The sequence below is a fragment of the Spea bombifrons genome, chromosome 1 (genome assembly GCF_027358695.1).
Source record: "Spea bombifrons isolate aSpeBom1 chromosome 1, aSpeBom1.2.pri, whole genome shotgun sequence".
NCBI lineage: Eukaryota > Metazoa > Chordata > Amphibia > Anura > Pelobatidae > Spea > Spea bombifrons.
The window spans coordinates 40224685-40248957 of record NC_071087.1 but is presented as its reverse complement, the minus strand read 5'-3'; the positions used below and the strand labels follow the sequence as shown (position 1 = coordinate 40248957).

At 38.0% G+C, this 24273-nt stretch overlaps 1 protein-coding gene across 1 annotated transcript in view; it reads left to right on the top strand.

The window, feature by feature from the left end:
• Nucleotides 1-6542: 6542 nt before the first annotated feature.
• The window catches only part of PCDH10 (protocadherin 10), a 30420-nt gene continuing 12689 nt past the window's right edge, over nucleotides 6543-24273 (top strand). The window contains exons 1-4 of the mRNA XM_053461264.1: nucleotides 6543-9660; nucleotides 10886-10944; nucleotides 11457-11563; nucleotides 19847-20188. Coding sequence (XP_053317239.1) covers nucleotides 7162-9660; nucleotides 10886-10944; nucleotides 11457-11563; nucleotides 19847-20188 — 3007 coding nt within the window. The 5' untranslated portion in view covers nucleotides 6543-7161. The remainder of the gene's footprint in view (nucleotides 9661-10885; nucleotides 10945-11456; nucleotides 11564-19846; nucleotides 20189-24273) is intronic.

Here is a 24273-nt window from a genome sequence, read left to right as displayed (position 1 = left end):
AACCACCAAGCCACTAGCTGCAAAACCCGCCAAAACCAAGGTGCACTGACCTACACCTGACCTCTGAATGACCTCTATACCTATCTAATGTCCAGCAATGGACAATTACAGCGCCACTTGGTCAGCCTGCGCTTTGCAATTCTACCAAAGGAGGTTAATTACTTAATGGGAAGGACTCAGGGGTAGGCATCAGCATTGCTCGTGGTGGACATTTAGTGGGGTCTGTGGTAGACAGTTTAATGATGTTCTATGGACCTTTAGAAATCTTACCACAAACACTGGTGTCCTTGTACGGATACTTTGCCTATCCCTAGAAGGAGTTGCCATGTCAACCGTAAAAAAAAAGAAAGTTTGGTTACTACTAATCTACTCTACACTTATGGTGGGTTTCCTGTTATTCATTTTGAATGTGAATTCATTTTTTTTTCACTATGGGAGTACTATTGACTGTTCTACCCAACTGCATCCTAAAAATGGTTAGCACAATAGTTCATATAATACAAAAGTAAATGGTTTTTCAGACAGGAAAAAAAGAACTATGTTCTTTACTTTATAAAATGTATTATTTCCTTAATGTTACGATGGAGAACAGCTAGAGAACATGAAGGAATAAGTAAACTTTTTGTTTCTTTTTTGGGAGAATGGTTACTCAAAAAAAGAAATGTGTATATATATATATATATATATATGCTTACATGTAAAACATCTGTTACAATTTTAATAATTATACATACCAAGTCGGGCCTTGTGCAAAGTTTCTGTTCCTCTGCTTTATCACTAAGCTGTCTGTAAGATGTCACATAGTTTTAATCAATATTATTGATGATGACATCATGGACTTTCTACTTATATTTGATACAACACTACTACTTTGCTTTGCCATACTTTTAAGGTAGATAGCACAAAACAAATGTCAATGAAAGATTACTTCAATAAAAAGAAACTTTTTTTATCGAGAATATAATTCTGCCGTTTGCCAACAGCTCTCTATTTGTGTCTCACAGTTTGAACAGGCAAAGATCTTCACAGCTTGCTTTCAATCGATTAGCTGATTACAACTATGTCGGCAGCAGTGATTTAACTAGACCCTAAAAAAAGCCCATACTGGCAAAGTTAAAAGGAATTTATCATTAATCTACAAATTTTTGTTTCATAAAACATTCAATTTTATCATGGCTTTAGTATCGCTGTATATGCAACTGATATATCTTTATTTTTCAAAAAAAATAAAAATGTTCTTAAAAATGCTTACTACTGCAATAGAAAATATTGTCAATACTAACCAGGGTCAATTATACACATACAAATTCCAGTATACGCTACCATTCAAAAGTTTGGGGTCACTTAACTGTTTTCATGGGGGGGGATTTGTAGCTGTGTAACATAATTGCAAGAGGGTTTTCAAATTATTTTAGTGATTCGGCCTTTTAAACATAACTTTGGATTAGTGAACACAGTGTGCCATTGGAACACGGTACTGATGGTTGCTGATAAAGGTCCTCTGTACGCCTATGAAGATAATCCATTAAAAATCAGCCTTTTCCAGCTACAATAGTCATTTACAACATTAACAATGTCTACAATGTATTTCTGCCCATTTGGTGTTATTTGGTGTTCTTTCAAAAACAAGGGCAATTTTCAATTGTGTATATATATATATATATATATATATATATATATATATATATATATATATATATATATATATATATATATATATATATATATAGTATATATACCACACACATAGCCTCTGTCTGTCCAACTCAACACACCATCATGGGAGACTCACAAATTCCAACTCAACAGCACTTGAACCCAGCGACAATTATCTTATAGACTGACCTGAATGTAAGCTTAAAAGCCGGGCCCTCTTTACCTTATGTATCAGTTTGGTATTCTGTAAATTCTTGTTTTGTCATTACCTTTTGATAGCATGTACTGTCCAAAGTGTTGCATACATTGTTGGTGCTATATTATAATAATAATTATAACGATGTGACAATTGAGTAGATCTCGTCAACACCTAATGATAAGCAGCATCATAAAGTATTCTTCAAGAGCACAAATCTGTAACTAGGTGTCAAAATTGTTGAATCGGCCCCTTTTGATTTTTTTGAAAAAAAAAAAGTAATTTCTTTTTTTTTTCTTAATTAGAAAACACCAGAAATAAGTTCTAGCCTAAACAAACAATTAGACTGTAAAATCATTTGAGCAGAGCACCCTTGACATTTTGTTTCTGTAAGTCAAATTAGTATGTCCTATTTACCGATTTGTACAGGTTTGCATAATATGATGGCGCTATATAAACCAATAGGAGAACCATCCTAGTACTGAGGCAACCGAGGCAAGGTAACCCTTTGGAGTCCAGAGCGCTTGTGTGTATATATATATATATATATATATATATAGATATAGATATATCTATATATATACCGTTTTCCGCAGTTTAAATCAGAAATGGCTACTGCACTTAAAAACTTCCAGCAGCTAAGGGTCCCTGCGGAGATGATACTTTTTAAAGGCTTAAAGTGTATAGGTACGGCCCTGAAGGTGCTTTCCTAATTGAAATCTCTTTGTTTGTTGTCGCTGCCCCCTGCTTGCCTTATATGTGAACACAGCATGACTGCTACACTTCATGTCAAGATCATTAGGATAGCTGAATGTCTGCAGCAGGCAAAGTGTTGGAAAATCCATGCCTCCATTTTCTCTTCTGTTTCTTGCAGAAAGGGGGGGGGGGCTCCTATTTTGAAGCTCTGTGCACACAGTGTAATAATAAGAGGATTTGGATTTAGATTGCTTTCAAGTCATTTTAAACCACTGCAAGCAGTCAGTTATCCATGCGTAGATAGGTTAACAAACCGTTTTCTTATCACAGGGCATAAAGAACAGAAATTGCGTTATCTTATTTGTGGTAATGGATTCACAGAACATTGCCAGCCTTTGTAATTTTAACAAAAATGATCACAGAATATAAAACAATGTGGATGGGTCATTTTAAGCTTATTTTATCTTAAACATTAACCACATATTGTACAAAAATGCTGCAGGGGATCTAAGGTGGGGGTATGCCCTTACTAGTGTTTTCCTTTATTATGGAAGACAAACTAAGAGTATCCATATATGTTAATGTATGTATATAAAAGATTTCCAACCAAATTAGAATATAAGCGCTTCCGGTAAAAAAATAAACAGTTCATGCTGTGAGGTATCCAAAAGAACTTACCATGTGTCTGATCATTTAGTAGGTCAGAAGCATAGATGTAATTTAAGAGATCTTTACTTTACCAAGAGTGTGGTAGATAAGTGGAACAGTCTCTCAGCAGAAGTGGTAGAGGCTAATACAGTGAGGGAATTCATAAATGCATGGCGTAGGTATATTACTATCTTAATGAGACCAAAGACTGATTAACATGTGAGTTCCTACATCAGTAAAAATAGGTACACTAGATGCTTTTGGATTTCTAATAGTAATTATAAGATGCATCTGATACTAATTTTAACTCTGGCGCTTTAATAATTTAAAGGGTTATGTGCTAGAGTGTGACAACCCACTATGATATAGCCGATCTTTGGACAGCTATAATAAGTATTATATAAGTTGTGGTATTTAAATGGGCTGGGATTTTGGGACAGGCAAACAATTGTAAAACACATGGCAGGTGGGTACAATTATGCAAGGGCTATTATAAGAATCCTGACTCCCCTACAGGGGGGGAAATGCTGTATAGCCAATCACATCTGGCCGCACTGTTGGACTTAAAATAGTTGAAGTTTCAGCAATGCTTTAAACAGTTAATCAATCCTTCCAGTTAATTAAATATGTGCACAAGCAAACACAGCTTGGGAGTAAAGCACAATGTGAAGGGCTGAGCTGGCCCTGTACAACGCATAATTCAATATGTGGACAAATCTCATTGATTTAACTATACATTATACAAGCCAAGCTCTCCCTGCTCCAGGTGTCCACTGGGGTTGGACCTTCATAATGAATAGTGAAGTAATTGAGATGACACCCCAACAATCCTCCCTTGGCAACTCCCCCTTTAGTGAATAGACCCCAAAGGTGTGTGTAAATCTTATCGTACAAAGTGACAAATGTGTGTTGCTTCCTGCTACCAACAGAAGCATATCAGTATAAGAAATCAAAATCAATGTAAAGGATTTTAACTCATTGAAGCTTAACATGCAGCACGTTTAGAAAGAGAGCGATTTTATGGGGGGAAATCATATGATGTAATAAAATATTCATGCGCTAGAGGGAGCCTTTGAACCACGATTGCAAGAGTCTCCCAACAATTTCTGCTACATCTGTGCAACAGCGGATACGATGATAATCTGCAATCAATTGAATCTATTGCATGATTTCGGAGCCAATATAAAATATTCACTGGAGGGAAAAGTTAGCAAAAGATAGATTTTTACATATCCGCTCAAAACTTGGCTCTACGTTTTCTGAATTTCAACAGATCCACTTATTTATCTACATTTTGTTATATAGAGAGCGATATTATCTAACGAATCCTTATAAGTATAAAATACCGACCGTGTTTAATTCAAACCCTCTATCGCAATACCTGTGTTGATCACGTCCAATATCTGCTATGATCAGACACGTATTTCCAAGGATTGCAATGCGATCGCAGCTTCCTCGACGCTTACGCTTTTCAAAAACGAAATCTGTCACACGGGCTCCTCTCCAAAAAATGCGCTTCAATTAAGAAGTGTATCCATATAGACACTGGTGCTGTGTCCGTGGGGTCCGTGGATTGATCCACGGTGTGAGTATTGAGTTCAGACAGCAGCTCAGGGTGTGAGTGAATGAAGCAAGGCAGAGATCAGCCACCCCTTCCTTAATGCTATGTCTGGGCTAGGAGTTCTTCACTCTGCTTCTCTGTGTAAGTTCTATGTCATCCATTGATGCTGGAAGTAGTTCCAATAAATGGGAAAGTAAAATGATTGACACATGCCCCCCAGCTCCTTCTTAAAATATAACATGATTTATATGGATTTCCCTTCCTGCCCATCCCATTAAGAGCATTAACCATAAGGGATGATCAGATTTTGCTGTTAGGTGAAGTGTTAATAATGGATTAGTTCTACGCATGTGGCAGTTTTATGGTTAATGGATGCTGTAACATAATCACATCGAGACATTCAAAGGGTTATCCATAATAGTTAATGGTTAAGGGTTAATAATTACTGGGCATCAGAAGGGTTACTGAAAACATCTGCATCGTGTTTGTTGTATAAAATTTCCCTGAGTGTTATTCTCAATCTAGACTGTTATGGTGTTTAACCATTTGTGGTGCAACCCATTAAAAGCATACAGATCGAATTACCAGTCAGGCAAGGACAACCATTTGTGATGGGGGGGAAACAACGCCTACTGAGTAGTTTCACTTAAACACAGCCATTTGTTTTCCGCCGCGATGTGGGTGAGTGAGAAGCCTCACAAGTCCCTCTCATGAGTCACCTCTATCGGTTACAGGATGACAAGCGGACGCATGGATGAGCATTTAGACAGTGCCGGGGTCGCCAGTCCCCGCACAGCATGTCTGGTGTCTCCGATCCATCGCTGGCCACAAGAAGCACGCAGTTCTAAGGAATAACACTTAGAACTGTTACAATGTAATATATGTTGAAAATCGGATTCACACACTGATAATATGTTATTAATATGTACTGATAGTGGATCACACACAGGTAGAGTCAAACTCCTCCTTAGTGAGGATTATTTTATTTATTTTTTGCTTCCTCTGTTTATTGCAGGTTCATCTAGGGTTAACCCAGAATGAAATAAGATGTTATTGATTTATTGCATTCATTTGAATATTTGAGTTATTTATATTCAATGTACTCTAGGGAGATAGAAGTATCTCCACCTTAAGAGGGTTCGATCGGGCTGATCACCCTTCCAAGGGTTAAATCTAATTGACAATCCGCGGGTTGATTGAGCAAAAGGCTTGCCGATCGCTGTATGGCTTCACGCCCACATACATTTGTCACATCATGTAAAGTGGTACCCAGACTGTGGTACCCAAGGGTACAGGGAGCAGGATGCCACTCGGTTATAGCCCTGGCCACGGATGGGTTTCCTTGCCTGCCAGTGACACAGCATCTGCTTCTCGCCACAGGGCTCTGCTTTCATTCAGGTGCTTTGATTTCATTGACTCTCCTCTAATGCTCCAGTTTCCCCCACTTAGTGGCTGCTGCTGAGAACTCTCCCTGTGAGAGCGAGAAGAAACGATCATCTCCACTTGCAGAGGGAAGGGCTTTTCCTCCTATTATTTAACATCTGAGCTCCAGTCCCACAGACACACTTTTTTATATTATTATCCCTTCAGAGGCTGCTGATGTCAACCCCTGGAGGCAAAGCCACGGCCAGCGGATTATAGACAGCGAAGGCAACCGCTATGTGCCTCCACTGAAGCCCTAGCCCTTCCTTCTCATGACGCAATTTAGCTAATGTAGTGACGTCCCACATACACCACGCCCCATGGTCATATCGGCTTCCCTATTGGTTGGCAGGATGAGGGCGCTGCGCAAAAACAGATAAGCTGGGAGCTGGGAGCTCAGACACTGCCAGCAGAGATCATAAGAAGTAGAGTAGGGTAAAAGAAGCCAGCTATATAATATTGATGTACCAAAATAAAAAGTCAGAACACATAGGACAACATCATTGGAGTCCTTGGAGGTTGGATGCTAAGGAAATAAAGTGAAGGCTCAAATAAGTACAAGAAGCTTTTTCTTTTTTTATACATTGTTTGGTCTTTCTACAATTGCAAAGCAAGGTACATTTTTTTAATGTAGCCTGATGCTTGTCAATAATTGAAATCGGTGCATCTGTACCAGAACCACCATGTGCAGTGGATCTAACACCCTGTGTGACTTGGACGGTGAAAAGACAATCTTAAAAGAATAAGACCGGACTACTTACTTGGGATTTAACGTTTGCAAAAGGACAGCGGAATAAAAAGGGGATTGTATTGAATCTCATGGTGACTGCAAAGAATCCTGATGAGGGGATGCCTGACTTCATTTGCTATAGTGTGAGCCACTGATGGAGACCTATGTGTTGAAGGAATAATACAAGTGCACTTTTTTACATACATATTATTTGTTACATTTTTGACTTTTTTTAACATTTCATTTTTGGAGATGATTGTGTTATTTTTATTGGTGTGCATTGTGGATGGGCTGCTTTCACAGCTTTCCTATAAGGTGCAAGAGGAGAGGGACCATGGCACTTTCGTGGGGAATATCGCCGAGGATTTGGGCTTGGACATTACAAAACTCTCCAGTCGTAGGTTTCAGTCTGCACCCAACTCCAGGAGCCCTTATCTGGAGCTGAACCTAGAGAATGGGGTGTTGTATGTGAACGAGAAGATTGACAGGGAACATATCTGTAAGCAGAGCCCATCCTGCCTTTTGCACCTAGAGGTCTTTTTGGAGAACCCCTTGGAGTTCTTCCGAGTGGAGATCGAGGTGCTGGACATCAATGATAACACCCCAGCTTTTCCAGAGACCGACATTCAGGTGGAGATTTCGGAGAGCGCTACCCCCGGGACCCGCTTCCCGCTGGAGAGTGCCTTTGACCCAGACGTGGGCAACAATTCCCTGCGCACGTATGAGATGACCACCAACAGCTACTTCACCCTGGACGTGCAAACTCAGGGAGATGGCATCAAGGTGGCCGAGCTGGTGCTGAAGAAGCCGCTAGACAGAGAACAGCAAGCCCTCCACAGGTATGTGCTGACTGCTGTGGATGGGGGTATCCCTCAGAGGACAGGCACCGCTCTGCTGTCCATTAAAGTGCTGGACTCAAATGACAATGTGCCTGTCTTTGATCAACCGGTATATACCGTGTCCCTGCCCGAGAACTCGCCCCCTGGCACCCTGGTCATCCAGCTCAATGCCACCGACCAGGATGAAGGTCAAAACGGGGAGGTGGTGTATTCCTTTAGCAGCCACAACTCTCCAAGAGTCCGGGAGATCTTCAGCATAGACCCCAGGACGGGTCGAATGGAGATCACCGGAGAGCTAGACTACGAGGAAAGCAGCATGTACCAGGTGTATGTCCAAGCCAAAGACATGGGGCCAAACGCGGTGCCCGCTCACTGCAAGGTGCTGGTGAAGGTGCTGGATCTGAATGACAACCCGCCGGAGATCAGCTTCAGCACGGTGAAGGAGGCGGTGAGTGAGGGCGCTCCCCCGGGCACGGTAGTTGCTCTGTTTAGCGTGACAGACAGGGATTCGGAAGAGAACGGGCAGATACACTGCGAGATATTGGGAGACGTGCCATTCCGGCTTAAACTGTCTTACAAGAACTACTACACCATAGTGACAGATGCGACCTTGGACCGGGAACTGGTGGCTTCCTACACGGTGACAGTGCTGGCCAGGGATAGAGGCACCCCGCCCCTCAGCTCCACCAAGTCTATACAGGTGCAAGTAGCCGATGTGAATGATAACGCGCCCCGTTTCACGCAGGCGATTTATAATGTGCCGGTGATCGAGAATAACGTGCCAGGGGCTTACATCTCCGCCGTTAGCGCCACCGACAAGGACGAGGAAGAGAATGCTGAAATCACATACCACATTCTAGAGTGTGACATCCAGGGCATGTCAGTCTTCACCTATGTGTCCATCAATTCCGAGAATGGCTACCTTTACGCCCTGCGTACGTTCGACTACGAACAGATAAAGGACTTCAGTTTCATGGTGGAGGCCAGGGATGGTGGCACCCCACCTCTATCCAGTAATGCCACCGTCAATATCATCATAATGGACCAGAATGACAACGCACCTTCTATAGTGTCTCCCCAAGGCAGAAACGGAACGGCCAAAGAGCTCTTGCCAAGATCTGCCGAGCCAGGCTACCTGTTCACCCGGGTAGTTGCCGTTGATTTGGACGAGGGTGAAAATGCAAGGTTAACCTATAGTATATTGAGGGGCAATGACATGAGCTTGTTTCGTATGGACTGGAGGACTGGGGAACTAAGGACAGCACGAAAGGTGACAACCAAGAGGGATCCTCACAGACCTTTTGAATTAGTAGTGGAGGTTAGGGACCACGGACAGCCACCTCTGTCATCCACTGCCCTAATTCAGGTCCAGATTGTGGACAGTTCAGTGGAAAGACAGGGGGGAGACCAGCGGCCCAGCCGCTCCAATGACACAGCTTTGGACCTCACTCTCATCCTCATCATTGCTCTGGGCTCAGTCTCTTTTATCTTCCTGCTGGCCATGATTGTGCTGGCCATCAGGTGTCAGAAAGAGAAGAAACTGAACATCTACAGCTGCTTAGCAAGTGACTGTTGTTTGTGCTGCTGCTCGTGCTGTAGCAGGCAAGCCAGGGCACGAAAGAAGAAGCTCAGTAAGTCGGACATCATGTTAGTCCAAAGCTCCAACGTGCCCAGCGCTACCCAAGTGCCAGTAGAGGAATCTGGGAGTTTCGGGTCTCACCATCATAATCAAAATTACTGCTACCAGGTATGCCTGACCCCAGAATCTGCCAAAACTGACCTGATGTTTCTTAAGCCTTGTAGCCCATCCAGAAGCACGGACACGGAGCACAACCCTTGTGGGGCTATAGTAACAGGGTACGCTGACCAGCAGCCAGATATCATCTCCAACGGCAGTATTTTATCCAGTGAGGTAAGACAGACCAAGTCTGACCACCGCCACTTATTGATGTATGTCACGTACGTTGCTACCGCACTCATTTATTTTCAGCTAAGCTCTTCTGTAATATGTTAACGTTCTACACAACTTTCCTCTTGTAACCAGATGTTTCTGATCTCCTGTTATCTGCAAATCCTTCTTTCACGCTTATTTACCCAATTGAAATCCTCTAGATCCCCTTGTAGAGCTGTCTCCTTTGGTTTCCTCCTTGTTTTTTCTTCTTCTTGTGCATATCTACCAACAACAGATTCCCCCCCCCTTAAATAAATAATTAATTGTTAACCCTATGCTGCTTAGATATAGTATATGAATTATGTGGCAGAATAACATCCAGTGTGTACCGGAGGAACATTCATAATAAAATGAATAATACATATAATAGTTAAAAGGATGAAATAGGCTGAGCTTTACAGGTTAAATTATTTTCAGTTGGAGAAACTGTGGACATTATAATTCCTTCTGAAAACTGTTGCAGCCAGAAGCTTACACCACTTGAATATGAATTAAGCTATTCTGGCATTGAGAAATTTGGATATATCCAGCCTTGCAAAGATAGTTTTCAACTGGTCATTATTTATGGATCATAATGCCAATTGATTTATTGAATATGCTGTTGGATCTTTGTGAGTGTTCAAATGTGTCATCCATATTTCTTTGGAAGGAACATACAAAGTAATTGACTATTTATCATGAGGGGACTAATCCCTTCTGTAACATAAGCCATCAGCTGTTTAGCATCAAACTATACCTTCATAGTGTCAAAAATATTGTCATTATTTAGTTTTCCAATACCCCATTTTTTTATTCAGCTTCAAGTCTCATCATTTCCTTGGTACCATTATTTACATAATTGGCAACAGTGTGAATAAATGTAGACCTCTTAGATACAATTTAACAGTGTGTGAATGAGAACACTTCCCATTTTATTCTGTAACCTTTCATCTGTTACTAGAACTGGTATTGGCACTTAAGAGACTTGTACATTATGTTTGAGCTGCTTTAAACCCCACCTATCTCCTAATCATGGGTTTCAGACGTGTCATCCTAATCATATTTAGGGATGGGTACTTCTATTTTGGCATCTGTTCATCTCCCTCCAATGGATTAATATATGTATATATAATGTATGTAGCTTCAAACTATATGATCTCGCTTGACATGATATTTTGAGTTCATTTTTTTCTAATTTATTTTCTAGAATAAACACCAACGCACAGAACTCAGTTATCTAGTTGACAGACCACGACGAGTAAACAGGTATGGACCATACTTGGCAGTATCCATATCTTTATCATCCATGTCTATGCATATTATTCTTGATATAGAAAATTCGTTATTATTTTGTCTTGTAAATGGTCTACCAGGTTCTGAAGCCCACTAATCACCTTTCCAATCTAGACAAAAAACTTGTCACAATAAAACAGGTCACATATGTCATTGTAAAACATTGGTTTTTTGGACTAATGATAATTAAATTAACGTGATTTGTCTGTAGGCATTTTGGTGTGCAGACGAACAATAAAAAAAGATGTGCTCACTAATGACCGTATTTATGGTCTACTCCCTTCTAAGCCTTGTTATTGCATTAAAGGTGTCCAGCCTTCTGTCCTAGATATTGTCATATTGAGGTTAGATTGAAAGTAAGAGCAGTATCAGTGTCATACTGTATGAGCACAGCTATGTATTGCAGCTCCTTGTGTGTCCATGTGATGGCAGAAGAATATTTGATTTGGTCCTTCTTCTCAGTGCTTTGCTGTTTGTGTTTGCAGTTCTGCATTCCAGGAAGCAGACATAGTAAGCTCTAAGGATAGTGGGCACGGAGACAGTGAGCAAGGAGACAGTGATCATGACGCCACTAATCGAGGTCAATCCTCTGGTAAGTCTGATGAACCGAAACTTTTGAACGTTAACCCCATAAAGCATGAAGGTGCCCTCTTTACCTATTCTTTGACAAGGAACATCAAAATCAGCAGGTGATCCGATTAGACATACATTTATTATAGAAGTGCATATTAAGACAGATAGATATTGTCCAATAGCATAGCATGTAAAGTACATTTTTAGGGCTGCTGTTGGTTTAAGATGATTATTATTGACATTTGGATTTAGTTGTGTAATGTAGTTATTCTATTTTTTTACATTTAAAACACCAAACCTTTCCAAGCGATGTACAAAAGTGTCACAAACATCATTCTGGCCAACATCATTACCGACAGTGACAAAGTATAAGGTCCCTGATCATGACCATAGTTGAGGGACAGGTGAGACAGACGGGAGTTGGCTGGCTTATAGCCTCTGTGAAAGACCCTTAAGTCTGGCTCCCATGGCTTTCAATACATTTCTTTACCCGTGACTACAGATATGTGTTCTCCAGCTGTCCTTTTGCTCGCCAATCCATTACACAAGTGCACTAATAAAAAAACATGATCACCCCCCTCCCTTGTCCAAAGCAGACACCATGCAGGATTTGCAGCAGCAGACGTTGATGGAGATATGAGAGTTTTCTTGTCTTGGCCTTTGGCTTGTATGCAGTTAAATTGCATTGTATCCCCGACTATGGGAAATCCTCTGAATTGAAAAAGCTATACCCAAGGCCCCCTTTCTATTTTTACAAGTCATTAACATGCAGACCTAATGAGAGTTCAGAAGAGCCAAGAATCCCTGGAGGTCGCTGCTCCTTGTGGGACTTCATGCTAAAGTGAACAGAGCGTCTATTTAGTGTCTGGGAACCAGCGCATTAGCTAAGACTTGCCAGAAGTTTACATTCAGCACAGAGAATCCTTTATTTTACCCTATATGTGGGGGCTCTGATTTATTGTTGTCTCGACTTAAAGAGATCTGTCTCGTCCTATTTTATTTTAAATCGCTGTATTAATGTAAGCGTTTGAAGGAGTTAGCACCAGACACCAGTCACATTTTAGGATTTTTTTTTGCACAGTTTTTCAAAGCTGCTACCCCAGCGAGTTTTTCAATAAGGATAGTTTATCAGCATAATAATTTGTAATTAGGGAGCACAGAATACTTAATTAACATCTGCTATTTGGTTAGACAATACACATATAATATATGGCTTTCATGAAGGAGATCCCTGAAATGATGAAGCCCAGCTGCAATTAGTAGGAAAACAATTCTAGCCTAAGTCTTTTAGGGCAGACTGTGTTTGTATGGGAACATTTATTATGAATATGATTTGAAATGAAATTAAAAAAATACATAAAAAATATTTTTAGTAAAAATTTAGAAAGTTAAAATAGTGGAATTGAAATGAAAAAAAATATTTCAACCTACTTTTTTAAAAATTTTGTAATGCAAATTAAAAATAAAATTTAAGGCATATCTAAGTAATATTTCACACTGAATTGTGTCCCTTTGTCAATCTGATTTTAGTCAACAATGTTCTGAGTTTTTATTAGCTTATTTAAATTAATACTTTTAATGAAAAATACCTCTGTGGTCCTCCTATGCAAAGGGGGAAATGGTATTGTGGAAACGAAAAAACCCAGTTTATTTGGAATGATGGAGTTCTTAACAGCACTCAAAGGTCATGTGTTGATTTAACCTTTACTGGTGGAAGTGCATTTGGCGGTGAGACCACATGAGAGTGTAGGAAATGCCATGTTTATGCCTGTTGGAAACCATTTGTTGGTGCTTACAAGATAAGCAAATGATAACCTTTTGGCTGTGATTAAAAAGATTTACACACTACAGATCGCTTTGATGGTGGACCTGGGGTCCATTCATTTGTCCAAGATACACTCACACTATCTTCAATGGCAATTTGCCAAGAAATGTAAACTAACTGTATCTCACGACCACCACTGGAATCTATAGCACTGGTTCCCTTTGTAGACGTTTACCACTTAGCATATGTTGATCAAGTGATAATAACCTATATAGCATTTATATATTAACTAGCAGACCTAATAGAGCCATGTGTTGAGAATTTCTGGAGTGAATCAACAATTAAACAACTTTTAATTTTAATTGGCTGTTATAGTGATTGTAGCTCTTTTATCACTGCATCAGAACTGCTTTTTTTAGGTAGCATCTCAAGTGTTTAATGGTGTTGGTCCCAAATTACGATTTTATAGGCTCATTTATTTTACAACGGGAACCACTTGGGTTGAAGTGGTTTCCAAACCATATAAAATGGTGAGAATTCCAGCAAGCCTTTATTCTAGGTTGACAGCCAATCACTACAGCTGTCAGTGTTGAGGGACTCAATTTGTGAAAACGGTTGATGTTGGTCTTCTAAGAGGCAATGATATTTGTTTGGACTTTCTATGTGTGTGTAAAGCCGTGGGAGTTGTCATTGATCATGCATAGTTTGCTCTTCTAGCAATTTTATGGTCTGTTTAGAAAGTGGAAATTAATTTATAAGTTAACTCTACCTGTAGTCTCTCAATTTCTCTGGCCATTGGGTTAGAGCTCTCAGTTAATGTGCTCGGTATTGCACTGGGTTATTGAACAGCATGGTGGCTGATTTTAAATCAGTCATGCTCTAAGACCCACACGGTGGTCATGGATCTTGGATCTAGAGAAATTTAAGGTGGCTTGTGTCCTCCAGGGTTTAGTAGGAATGCAGTTTATGAATAAAACGGTGCATACGTGTTATAAATGTGATGGAATGATTGACTCCGATGTTTAGACCGATCTGACAAATACATAGAATATACATCACATTAACCCATTAGTGGCCCAGAGGCAAAGCAGCGCTAGTACTTCTACAGTTATCAGTAAGAGCCTTTCTTAATCACTGATGGAACAAAATGTTTATCTTTAGATCAGTAACGTGGAATTACATTTAGAGAATGTCAATTTAAGCAAACGAATTATAAAATCCAGTTGCTAAGATACATTGCAATCTCCACGTAATTATTTAATTTAACTTGCGACTAAAGAGTCCACAAAAGTATGGAATATAATTTAGAACCAAACAAAGGCCAGTGACCTCATAAGAAATTGCTAATTGTTGATCTGCTGCCTAATGAGCTTAGTGAAATGTCAGTCTACTTGTTAGTTAATAGAATCGTTACTCTGCATTATAACAATGTTTTAAAAATTCAGGCTTTGCGGTTCGGGAATTTATTTAGTAAGGTAAATTTAAATGTTCAATTAGGATGCTCAGGCATTCTTGCAAATTAGATGCTGGATCACAGTTAAATGTGACAATTTAATCACGCCTTAGTTACCTAAAATGTTGCCCACGCAAGAGACCCACTCCTCTCCCTCAAAAAATAATAATAAAAAAAAAATATAATTTAATTTATATATATGTATATAATATAATTTGCATATATATATATATATATATATATATATACATGAAAAGACCTACAATTAACCGTTTCATTACATTTTGCTATGAATGTGTAAATAACAAGACTTTGAGACTTTACCTCTAATAGCCTAGATTATAATGATTCGATGTAGGGTAAAAACTAGCCACATTCTACTCTCAATCCAGACAATTTTCCCACCATCATTTTACATACATAATCATGCCCTTTGCCCTTCTCCCAGGGAGAGGGAACAATGCAGTATGAAAAGGTGTCAGCACTTCCATACAGTGCTATTCAAAAGAAGTTGATTTAAAATCTGCGATTTATTTTAATAAAGACCTTTCTTGCATTCACAATCGTCCACCGTTTTATTAGAATTTGAACTAAAACAAGGTGGCAGCTGACAATCATAAAATGAGAGAATATTTGGATGACTCAGAAAACACATTTCTGTGTATATGACGTCAGATTGTTTTAATTTCAACTGGTTAATCCTGTTTTTGAGATAGAGGTTCTTATAATCGATCTTGATTTTTTTCTTATAGAAGGCAAATTAGAAATCACATTTAACACTGAATTATATAGCAAAGTCAATCATCTTGCAGCTAAAGGTCTGGACACAAAAAACCCATCCAATTATTTAATACCTTCTCTTCTCATTATTTTTATTTGCACGGTGGAGTATAAAAGATTGAACTTGTAGGCTTCTCTATGAAAGTCTTTATGTTTCTTGCATACCCCTTCCTTCAATTCTTTAATCCCAGCAGCAGTTCACGTTCTGGATTCTTCAACAGCTCACTGATCAGTAATTTATTTCCAGCTTTCTGCATACTTATTATCAATGGAAGGTTAGAATTCAAGGCAGAATTACTACGTGGTACGTTGCTTAATTTAAAATAAAAGTCATTACAAAGTGAGATTAATCTGTTATAAGAATTCCTTCCATTTTCTGCCCTTTAACCCTTGTTGGTGATTCTGCTTTTTCATTTTTTTTTTACAAAATACATTTATGGTATTGAGAGGACACAGAACAGTTAACATTATGCATTTTATTATAATGCAATGAACTGGTTGAATATTAAGCACATATTATAACTGTTTGAATGGCTTTCTGATGAAGCCACAATGTCAGATAGACTTTTTTAAATAGAAAATGGTTTTGATCATTACTTTAAAATTATTCCTACTGAGAATATATACCAATCATCTTATTTACTATTAACTTACAGCCGATGAGACTAATATATATGTTCTTTTTTTCTGAAATCTTGGCAATTTTATACCAAATATGGTGAAAGATCTCCATAACACAAACATTATTATTAATTAAGCCCAATAGGAAGAGGTATTGCATTGGAATGTATTGGTGGTGAAGCATTAAAAGAACTGGGGACAGAGAATTATATATAGCCAGTATGGAAGTGAATTCTTCTGTGTTTATATTGAGTTGTAAGTCTTGTATAATATTTATGTTAAGCTCTTTGTACACAGTTAGTGTGGGGAGGCACATTAGCATACATATGGTGTTGTGTACAAAAGCATTGCGACAGAATCCCAATTTATAAACAACCCCACTGTGTGTGTGTCTGAAATCAATCGTCTGCCAGGCACCTCACTCACCAAACGCTGCTTTTCAGTCGCCAAATGGTTATTGTTAAAAATTGAGCTTACATTTCAAGGGAAAAAAAAGCCCATATTGATTTCATTTACATTATTATAATGTTTGCGCCCGTTGATACATTTGACGCTCTTTTCCCGATGCACAGCTTTCTTTACTGTCCTCTAGAAAGACGCTTGTACTTCGATTATATAGCACTGTATTAAGTATTGTTACCTAGAAATAGTAGAAAATAGTGCTTGTGTCCTTTGAAAATTTAATAGGTTTTAAAGGACGTGTAGGAAAGCTCCAGGGATCTGTTAAGGACAAGTGTAGAATCAGATCTAGGAATTTGTCAATAGTATCAGCATCAACATCTCACCTTACACTGTCTACCTAAATCCAGCTAGTGTGTGGTCATTGGCAGGAGACTTCTACTTAGGCTTAAGAAGCAAGCAACACCGGACACCATTTAAATGCTTGGCATAGAGATTAAAATGCTACAATATATATATATATATATATATATATATATATATATATATATATATATATATATATATATATATATATATATATAACTATTATAATTGCCTTAATATATATATATAGTTCAAGTTGGCTTTATTAGAATTACTATATGTGTATATATATATATATATATATATATATATATATATATATATATATATATATATATACACATATAGTAATTCTAATAAAGCCAACTTGAACTATTATACTAATTGATTTAATAGTAGCAATGTTGATTAGAGCTGCAGGAAAAAAAAATAGTGCCATCTGGATTCTAGCTCTTGATAAATAGTTTCTGCTCTCCTTATAAACAATATTAAAGGTGACATCATACAAAGGTGAACTTGATATTAACCAGCAGAACATAAAACTGCCTCTGCTTTGCCATGGTTTGTAATACACTATGTGGCAGTTTGTGATATATTTGTTAACAGTCTACCTGTTGTGAACTTTATTATGATTCGGGCCATCTGGCATTTGTCCAAGACACTCTTATTCCCTGTTTCCTGGAACAAAAGTAATAAAAGGAAAGGTCACACATCTTTGGAAAGCTGTTAAATGAGCAGCCATTCAGAAAGGGGAGCTCTTTAGTATGGGGGATTTATCATCTGACCAGAAGAGACAGGAAACATAACTGCAAATATTTACAGATATGTTAGACACTGCCATGTAGTCCATGCAGTTGTGTGTGTGTATATATATATATATATATATATATATATATATATATATATATATATATATATATATATATATATATATATATATATATATATATATATATATATATATTTTATTATTATTATTATTTTTTTTTTTTATTCTTTATTGATCCAGTTGTCCAGTTTATTTTGTGAGAAATTGTACTGCCTATCCACAGCGTTATGCTGTCCTCATAAGATTTTTACTTATGCTATGGCAACAAAGTCTTCAGTCGGGGAATCACGGTTTTAAGTACAACTATATTTCTTTTAAACTACCTATTTTGTATTTTGTGACATAGTGTTTTTCTGGGGGGTTTATTTATGATACATTACCCCTTTAATGTTCAGGATGTCATAATGTAGTCTGATCTCAACTGTACTAATGAGGAAATGTGAGGATTGTTTGAGACATATCCCTTAGGACACAACAGTGCACCCCAAGATCATGATGGGTTAAAATTCACCTTATAGAAGATTAGTTCTATTGCTTAGAGGACACAGCCAGCATCATCTAATCAATGTTCCCTTTCTCCTCACCCACCCTTACAAAAGTTGCCTGAACCAACAAAAGTCAGCAACATAATTGTGGTGAGTTCTTTTGTTGTGACTTAGTGGAAGTGAGAATATTTTAGGGTTGAGGTAAGCCCAAACAGTGTAGTTTATGATGTGGTGAAATGTGTCTCTTATGTAGAGGTGAGTATATGTAAGGTGGTCTAGTCTAGTAGAGTTCTGGGTGTAGACAGAGAGGGAAATGCTTATAAATACCCTAGTTAATTATAAAAGGGCCTAGGACAGTAGTGGAGGCTATCTAAATTAAAGGGAAAGTGACAGAATTATTTCCTTATTATTAGTTACACCACTACTAGAATGAGTACCTGTAAGTCCTGGGGAATTTTACATTTAAAAAAATAACAGTTTAGAAATTCTTATATAAATTTTCACAAGTCACATGTAGAAGGGATTGGAACTCTCTTTCTATGTAACCAAGCTAAAGGAAGGAGATGCTGTATAAAAAAGGCTGTGTAATACCAAAGAAAAATACCTTCCATCATAGCCGATGTAGCCAACTGATCAGAACATATGACACATTCATGAGATAATAAACACATCATGGAGACTTAATATATCCAATTGAAAGTGCCCCAGGAAGTGTGCCTGGCTTATTTATTCCATAAAGCCATTACCTTTAGCAGATTTCATGGTTACCACATATAAGACCCTCACATAAAAAGTATATTTTATCCCATAATGAGATCTGCAGCAGTAAATATCTCACTGTGTATGTCCAGCAGTGACTCCTCAGTTGTACATAGCCAGTGAATACATTTTTCCTTTATCTTCCAAGTGCATACATGTTCACTAAACCATGCTGACACATTTCCTGGCAAACCGTCACTGGTAGTATAAATATGCAAAAGTAGGCAGAATGTTTAAATCACATAAGCCAATTATGAATTATTAATAATAATATTTAGAATCATGATTTGAACAATGGCTCTCAGTGAAATACTAGATTAGTGCCTGTTGCTCTTGTTTATTTAAGTGTAATAATGAGAGCCCTGTGCTTATACAATTCTTAGCTCAAATCTACCAACTTCTGTATTTTGCTGTCACCCTTAACTCAACAATATCTGGCTGTAGTTCACCACTTTTCACCTAGATTCCCACAAAATTAGTAGCTGGCCACCATTAGCCCATCTCCCAGAGCCCCTTTAGAACATAGTAATTCATTGATGTGTGCTGATTTTCTTATTCCATTCTCAACCAAATTTGTCAGAATACCTATCAGGGTTGGCCCTCCTAGTTATGCTCCTGGCACCTTCACCCTACAATCTCAAGACCCAAGACAGCAGGTCACATCTATGGTAGGACCAACCCTGATTTCCATTACAACAGCCATATCATCACTAATAGATACTTAAAGCCACCCAGAAATTAACAATTATTATTTTTATTTCAGTTTCTGTATATTATTAGAACTAATTTTCTTTTTGCTATGCTTACTGTGGCTTAGTACTCATTGCATCTCATATTCCTTGCAGGTGCTGATTTATTTTCTAACTGCACAGAGGAATGCAAAGCTCTTGGCCACTCAGACCGCTGCTGGATGCCTTCTTTTGTGCCCTCTGCCGATGGCCGCCAGGCAGCGGACTACCGCAGTAACCTCCATGTGCCTGGCATGGACTCAGTTCCGGACACTGAGGTGTTCGAAGCACCTGAAGTGCAGCCAGGAGGGGAGAGATCATTTTCTACCTTTGGCAAAGAGAAGGCATTACAAGGGCTGGCAGGGGTTGGCAATGGAAATGGAGGCAGTATGCAGGACAGGAAGGAGCTGGATGGCCTGCTGTCTGGCACCAGAGCACCTTACAAGCCTCCCTATCTGAGTAAGTATTAATTCTCCCTTTCTCAGGTCAGGTTAGGTATTATAAATTGATTATAGATGGAAATTGATTTTTTAGAGTCAAGGGAGCTGACAACCCATTTCATAAAGAAGTGCTCCATCTTGACCTCAAACGAGACATTACTTATTACAAAGTATTAATTGGCTAATGCTTTCAGGCCTTAAGGACAAAGTTGGGCACACTTATTGAAACAATTTATTTAATTAAGATATTCATATAAGACTGAAAGTGCTCTACCTCCTTAGTCGGTGGAAGCCACCTCTATCCTTAAAACGCCTGTGTAATATACCTCACATCATGCTTTGCCATCTGCCATGCCCCATCTTTAAACCCCAAGTCCTTTTGCTGACTATTTGTATTTTAGTCTGAAATACAGATGCATCTGTAGAATACATCAAGTAGACATGCATCAAGTTGCAAAGGGTTATTTGCTGGATCTGTCATGGTCCATGAATACAAAGAACCATTGATGTGTTTGTTTAAACCATGGCATATGTTGAAGCTCTTAAGGATCACACTTTTCCTGTATTTGGCCCACATTTTGACTTGTAATTTAATATAGTTCTTTGCAACAATCACCCAAAAAGCTGTAAATATATATATATATATATATATATATATATATATATATATATATATATATGTATATATACTAACATTAAACACTACCTGTGGTAGATGCGACCGTCCGTTCTCTTTTTCATTGTTTTTACTTTCTAAAGGGATCTAAGATTCTGTGCACCAACTAATTTGAATATGAATTACATTTCCCGAAATGTGTCCTGAGTTCTAGCCTTCCAACTGTGCATATAGAAAATAAGTCTATCCTTATTTAGCAGAGGGATTTCGATTGTAATGAATAATAACAGTGTGCACAATTTATAAAAACTGAAAATCCTAACTGATAAGGCAGATATGTTATTAATATACCGTGTGTAAACAATTGAAATCAGTGTATTTCTGAAATGAAGCCCCATAAATCAAATACATACTGTATATGGCTCCTACATTCTGCACAAATTTGTCCTGCCCTGACATACTTTATATACTTACATGCATATAGGTTCTTTCTACCTGTTATTTTTTTGGTATGTGAAGTGAGTGCTTAATACCATGTAATCTATGTAAAAAAAACCTCTATGTACATTGTTTTATTTTTTTATAATAATTATAAACTTAGTGTTTGCTAATCATATATGCCTTATACTTTGCCAAGCTATCCACTTCCAATTTGTTATGGAACCCATGTGTATGGAACCCAAATTGCTAAATAAACCATATACATTATTTACAAAAAGCACATTTATTTATCAAACCTCTGGTTCAACACAAACACAGAAGTCGGAGATGTTACATAATCCGTGACAATTTTCCAGAGCCCATGGGGTCACTTAGGGTTCTGGTCAATTTTAGCCCATAATGTATATACTATATAATATGTTTATGATTATCATGGTAATTAATTGTCAGATATTTACTTATTGTGGAAATGGTAACGCTTTTCAAAACCCCCCTGTAGGCCTCAAAAGCTTACAATTATTGAATTATTTTTTATGGACCTGCAAATCAATTGCTAAATTATATAACGAAGCCCATCATCCATACCATGGTCTCTGATTAGAGACTCTGATTAGAGGTGATTAGAATGCATCATATTATAGGCTTCCAATAAAAGCACCATGTGTCAGGGAAAGAGTAATACTAATAGATCCACTAGAAATTCAATTAAGTGTACTCTTTTGGAGGCAGCCATCTAAATTGAAGGATTTTGATGATTATTCCTCCCCATTAAGTTTCTTTTTGGTAAAGTAATTGTCCCTTTTTGGTGGGACCCGATTCTTTCTGGTTTTGCAAGTTTGAGGTGAGAAAATGGCTTAGTCACTCCTTAAATTAATAATATTTAAAAGAGAGTCTCCTTAAAGAAGGGAAATTGTCAGTCTTGAGTACATTTTCTTCCAAGCCCTGTTATCATTTTATTCATCTTTAAAAGTGCAAACAGTTTTCTTCTGAATTTGAAAACTATATTAATAAGATGTCCAAGGCTCTTAAAGCTGTATCTGTATTTTTTTTTCTGCTCAAACAATGAATCTGTCAAAGTCAGATTGAGAAACAAATGTGCTATAATCTTATGAACTATTTTACTTTTCATTTTTTACTTTTTGACTTTCTATTGGAAAGTCAAGAAAGGAATGCTAGTTCTGCCACTTTAACACAGATTCCATAAAATAACTCCTATGATTTAAACCAAATATCCTCAAAATAAGTAAACTAACAAAAAATATAGTAAAAAATAAGTAATAGTTTTAACAAATTCATTTATTTACCCTAAAAGGTGGTAGCTTGTCCTAACACTTTATATGTAACCTTTATTGTCATTTGTGCAACAGATCCTGTCCTAGAGTTCCACTACCTGCTGGATACACACTTTGAAAGCATATGTATGTAGCATGGGGCCACTTGTATCCAGTAGGCGGCTACCATTTATTAGTGACTGGCCTTAGGGCCAGGGTCATTTTTAATCTCTAGTCCAATCCATTTTTTGTCTCATTTATGATCTTTAACAAATAAGCATTGCAAGGTACAACAAGTTAATTACCTCCTAGCATGACTGACCATAATCACGTCTCATGCTCATGTCTCATGTTAACGCCAAATACATCCATGAATAGCCACATGTCTAATGACTCATGACTCTGAGAATGCAACAATGATCTTTTTGTTTGTATCATGAATGCAAAGAATGGACAGTAAAGTGCAAATTTTGGGTCATCTGCTGTAACCAAGTCGATAATAACAGCAGTGGAGTTTATCTCTAATTGCTGTTCCGGATTATGTAAGGTTTATTTGTACAGTCCTATTGCTTCAGACAAATTGGCATAGCTTTTAAGTACAAATGTACTCTGTAATATTTTACTCGGCTCAAACAATGGGAATTGACTGCCACTTCGATTTTGTGCTGCCATAGACGTGTTGAAACTGTTGTGCATTTGCATAGTAATTTGTATTGCTTGGAGTGGTTATTTAGAAAATTCAGAAGCATTTCTAAGTAAACTACTGTACTTTTTTGTTGCTGGGAATATGTTCATTACAAACCTTCTTTTCAGCAGTAATGAAATAAAATAGTGGCACTAAAATGTACTTGTACAGTAAGTGTAAACATTTTAATGCATGCAAATAGGTTATGTGGATATGATCAGGGCCAGCCATACCATGGGTCCAGAAGGGCCCATAAGACCCAGGCAGCACTTGGTGGGAGGCAGCATTGCAGTCCCCCATTCAACAGTAAATTAAGAGACCGACTGACCAATAGAGTTAAGCGTGGCCCCAGGAAAGCCACTTTAGTGATGCTTCCTCAGCCCCAGCACACTAACTGAATCTGTGTTCCGGAATACAAGGTAATTTCCTGACCCTCAAACCTAGGAAGTGTGTGAAGACTGCGAGGGGGCATCAGACCTGCCACTGGTCTGTGGACTGCCCTCTCCTGAACCAACAAAGGTCTGGTGTGTGTGTAAGGATGTTAGTATGTTAGTGTGTGTAAGTATGTTATTATTATTATTATTAATAATCTGTATGTAAATCAATGAACACCATGTGCTGTAACATAATTGGAGGAGGGGTTTAGGAATGGGGGCACATTTTATTCTCAGTCCCAGGCAGCACAGTGCCCTGGGCCAGCCTGGCTGTGCTAATTGTGATTCTATGCCTTGTTCCTCTCGCAGATCCTATTTGAGTAAGGGAAGGCTGTGAACTAGCCCTAAGCACAATTTAAATTGTGATCAAGTTGACACAGTACAAAAGAATACTTGTTCCTAATTATATAATATTTAACTCAACACAGTGCAGATGCTGCTTTAAACTGGTGGTAGAAGGTTGAATGATTCCAGTGTTTTTATGCCTTGTCTGTTGGAATCTTTTGTCAGTATATTGCATTTCATCTTCTATAATGATATCATTTTGAACTTTCATGGTGCTTTCAAACAACAGTTTTTGTATTTTTTTACAGATAGATTAAATATTATATAAACAGTCCATAATAAGACATAGGTTAGTGAAGGCTTGTTTTTGTT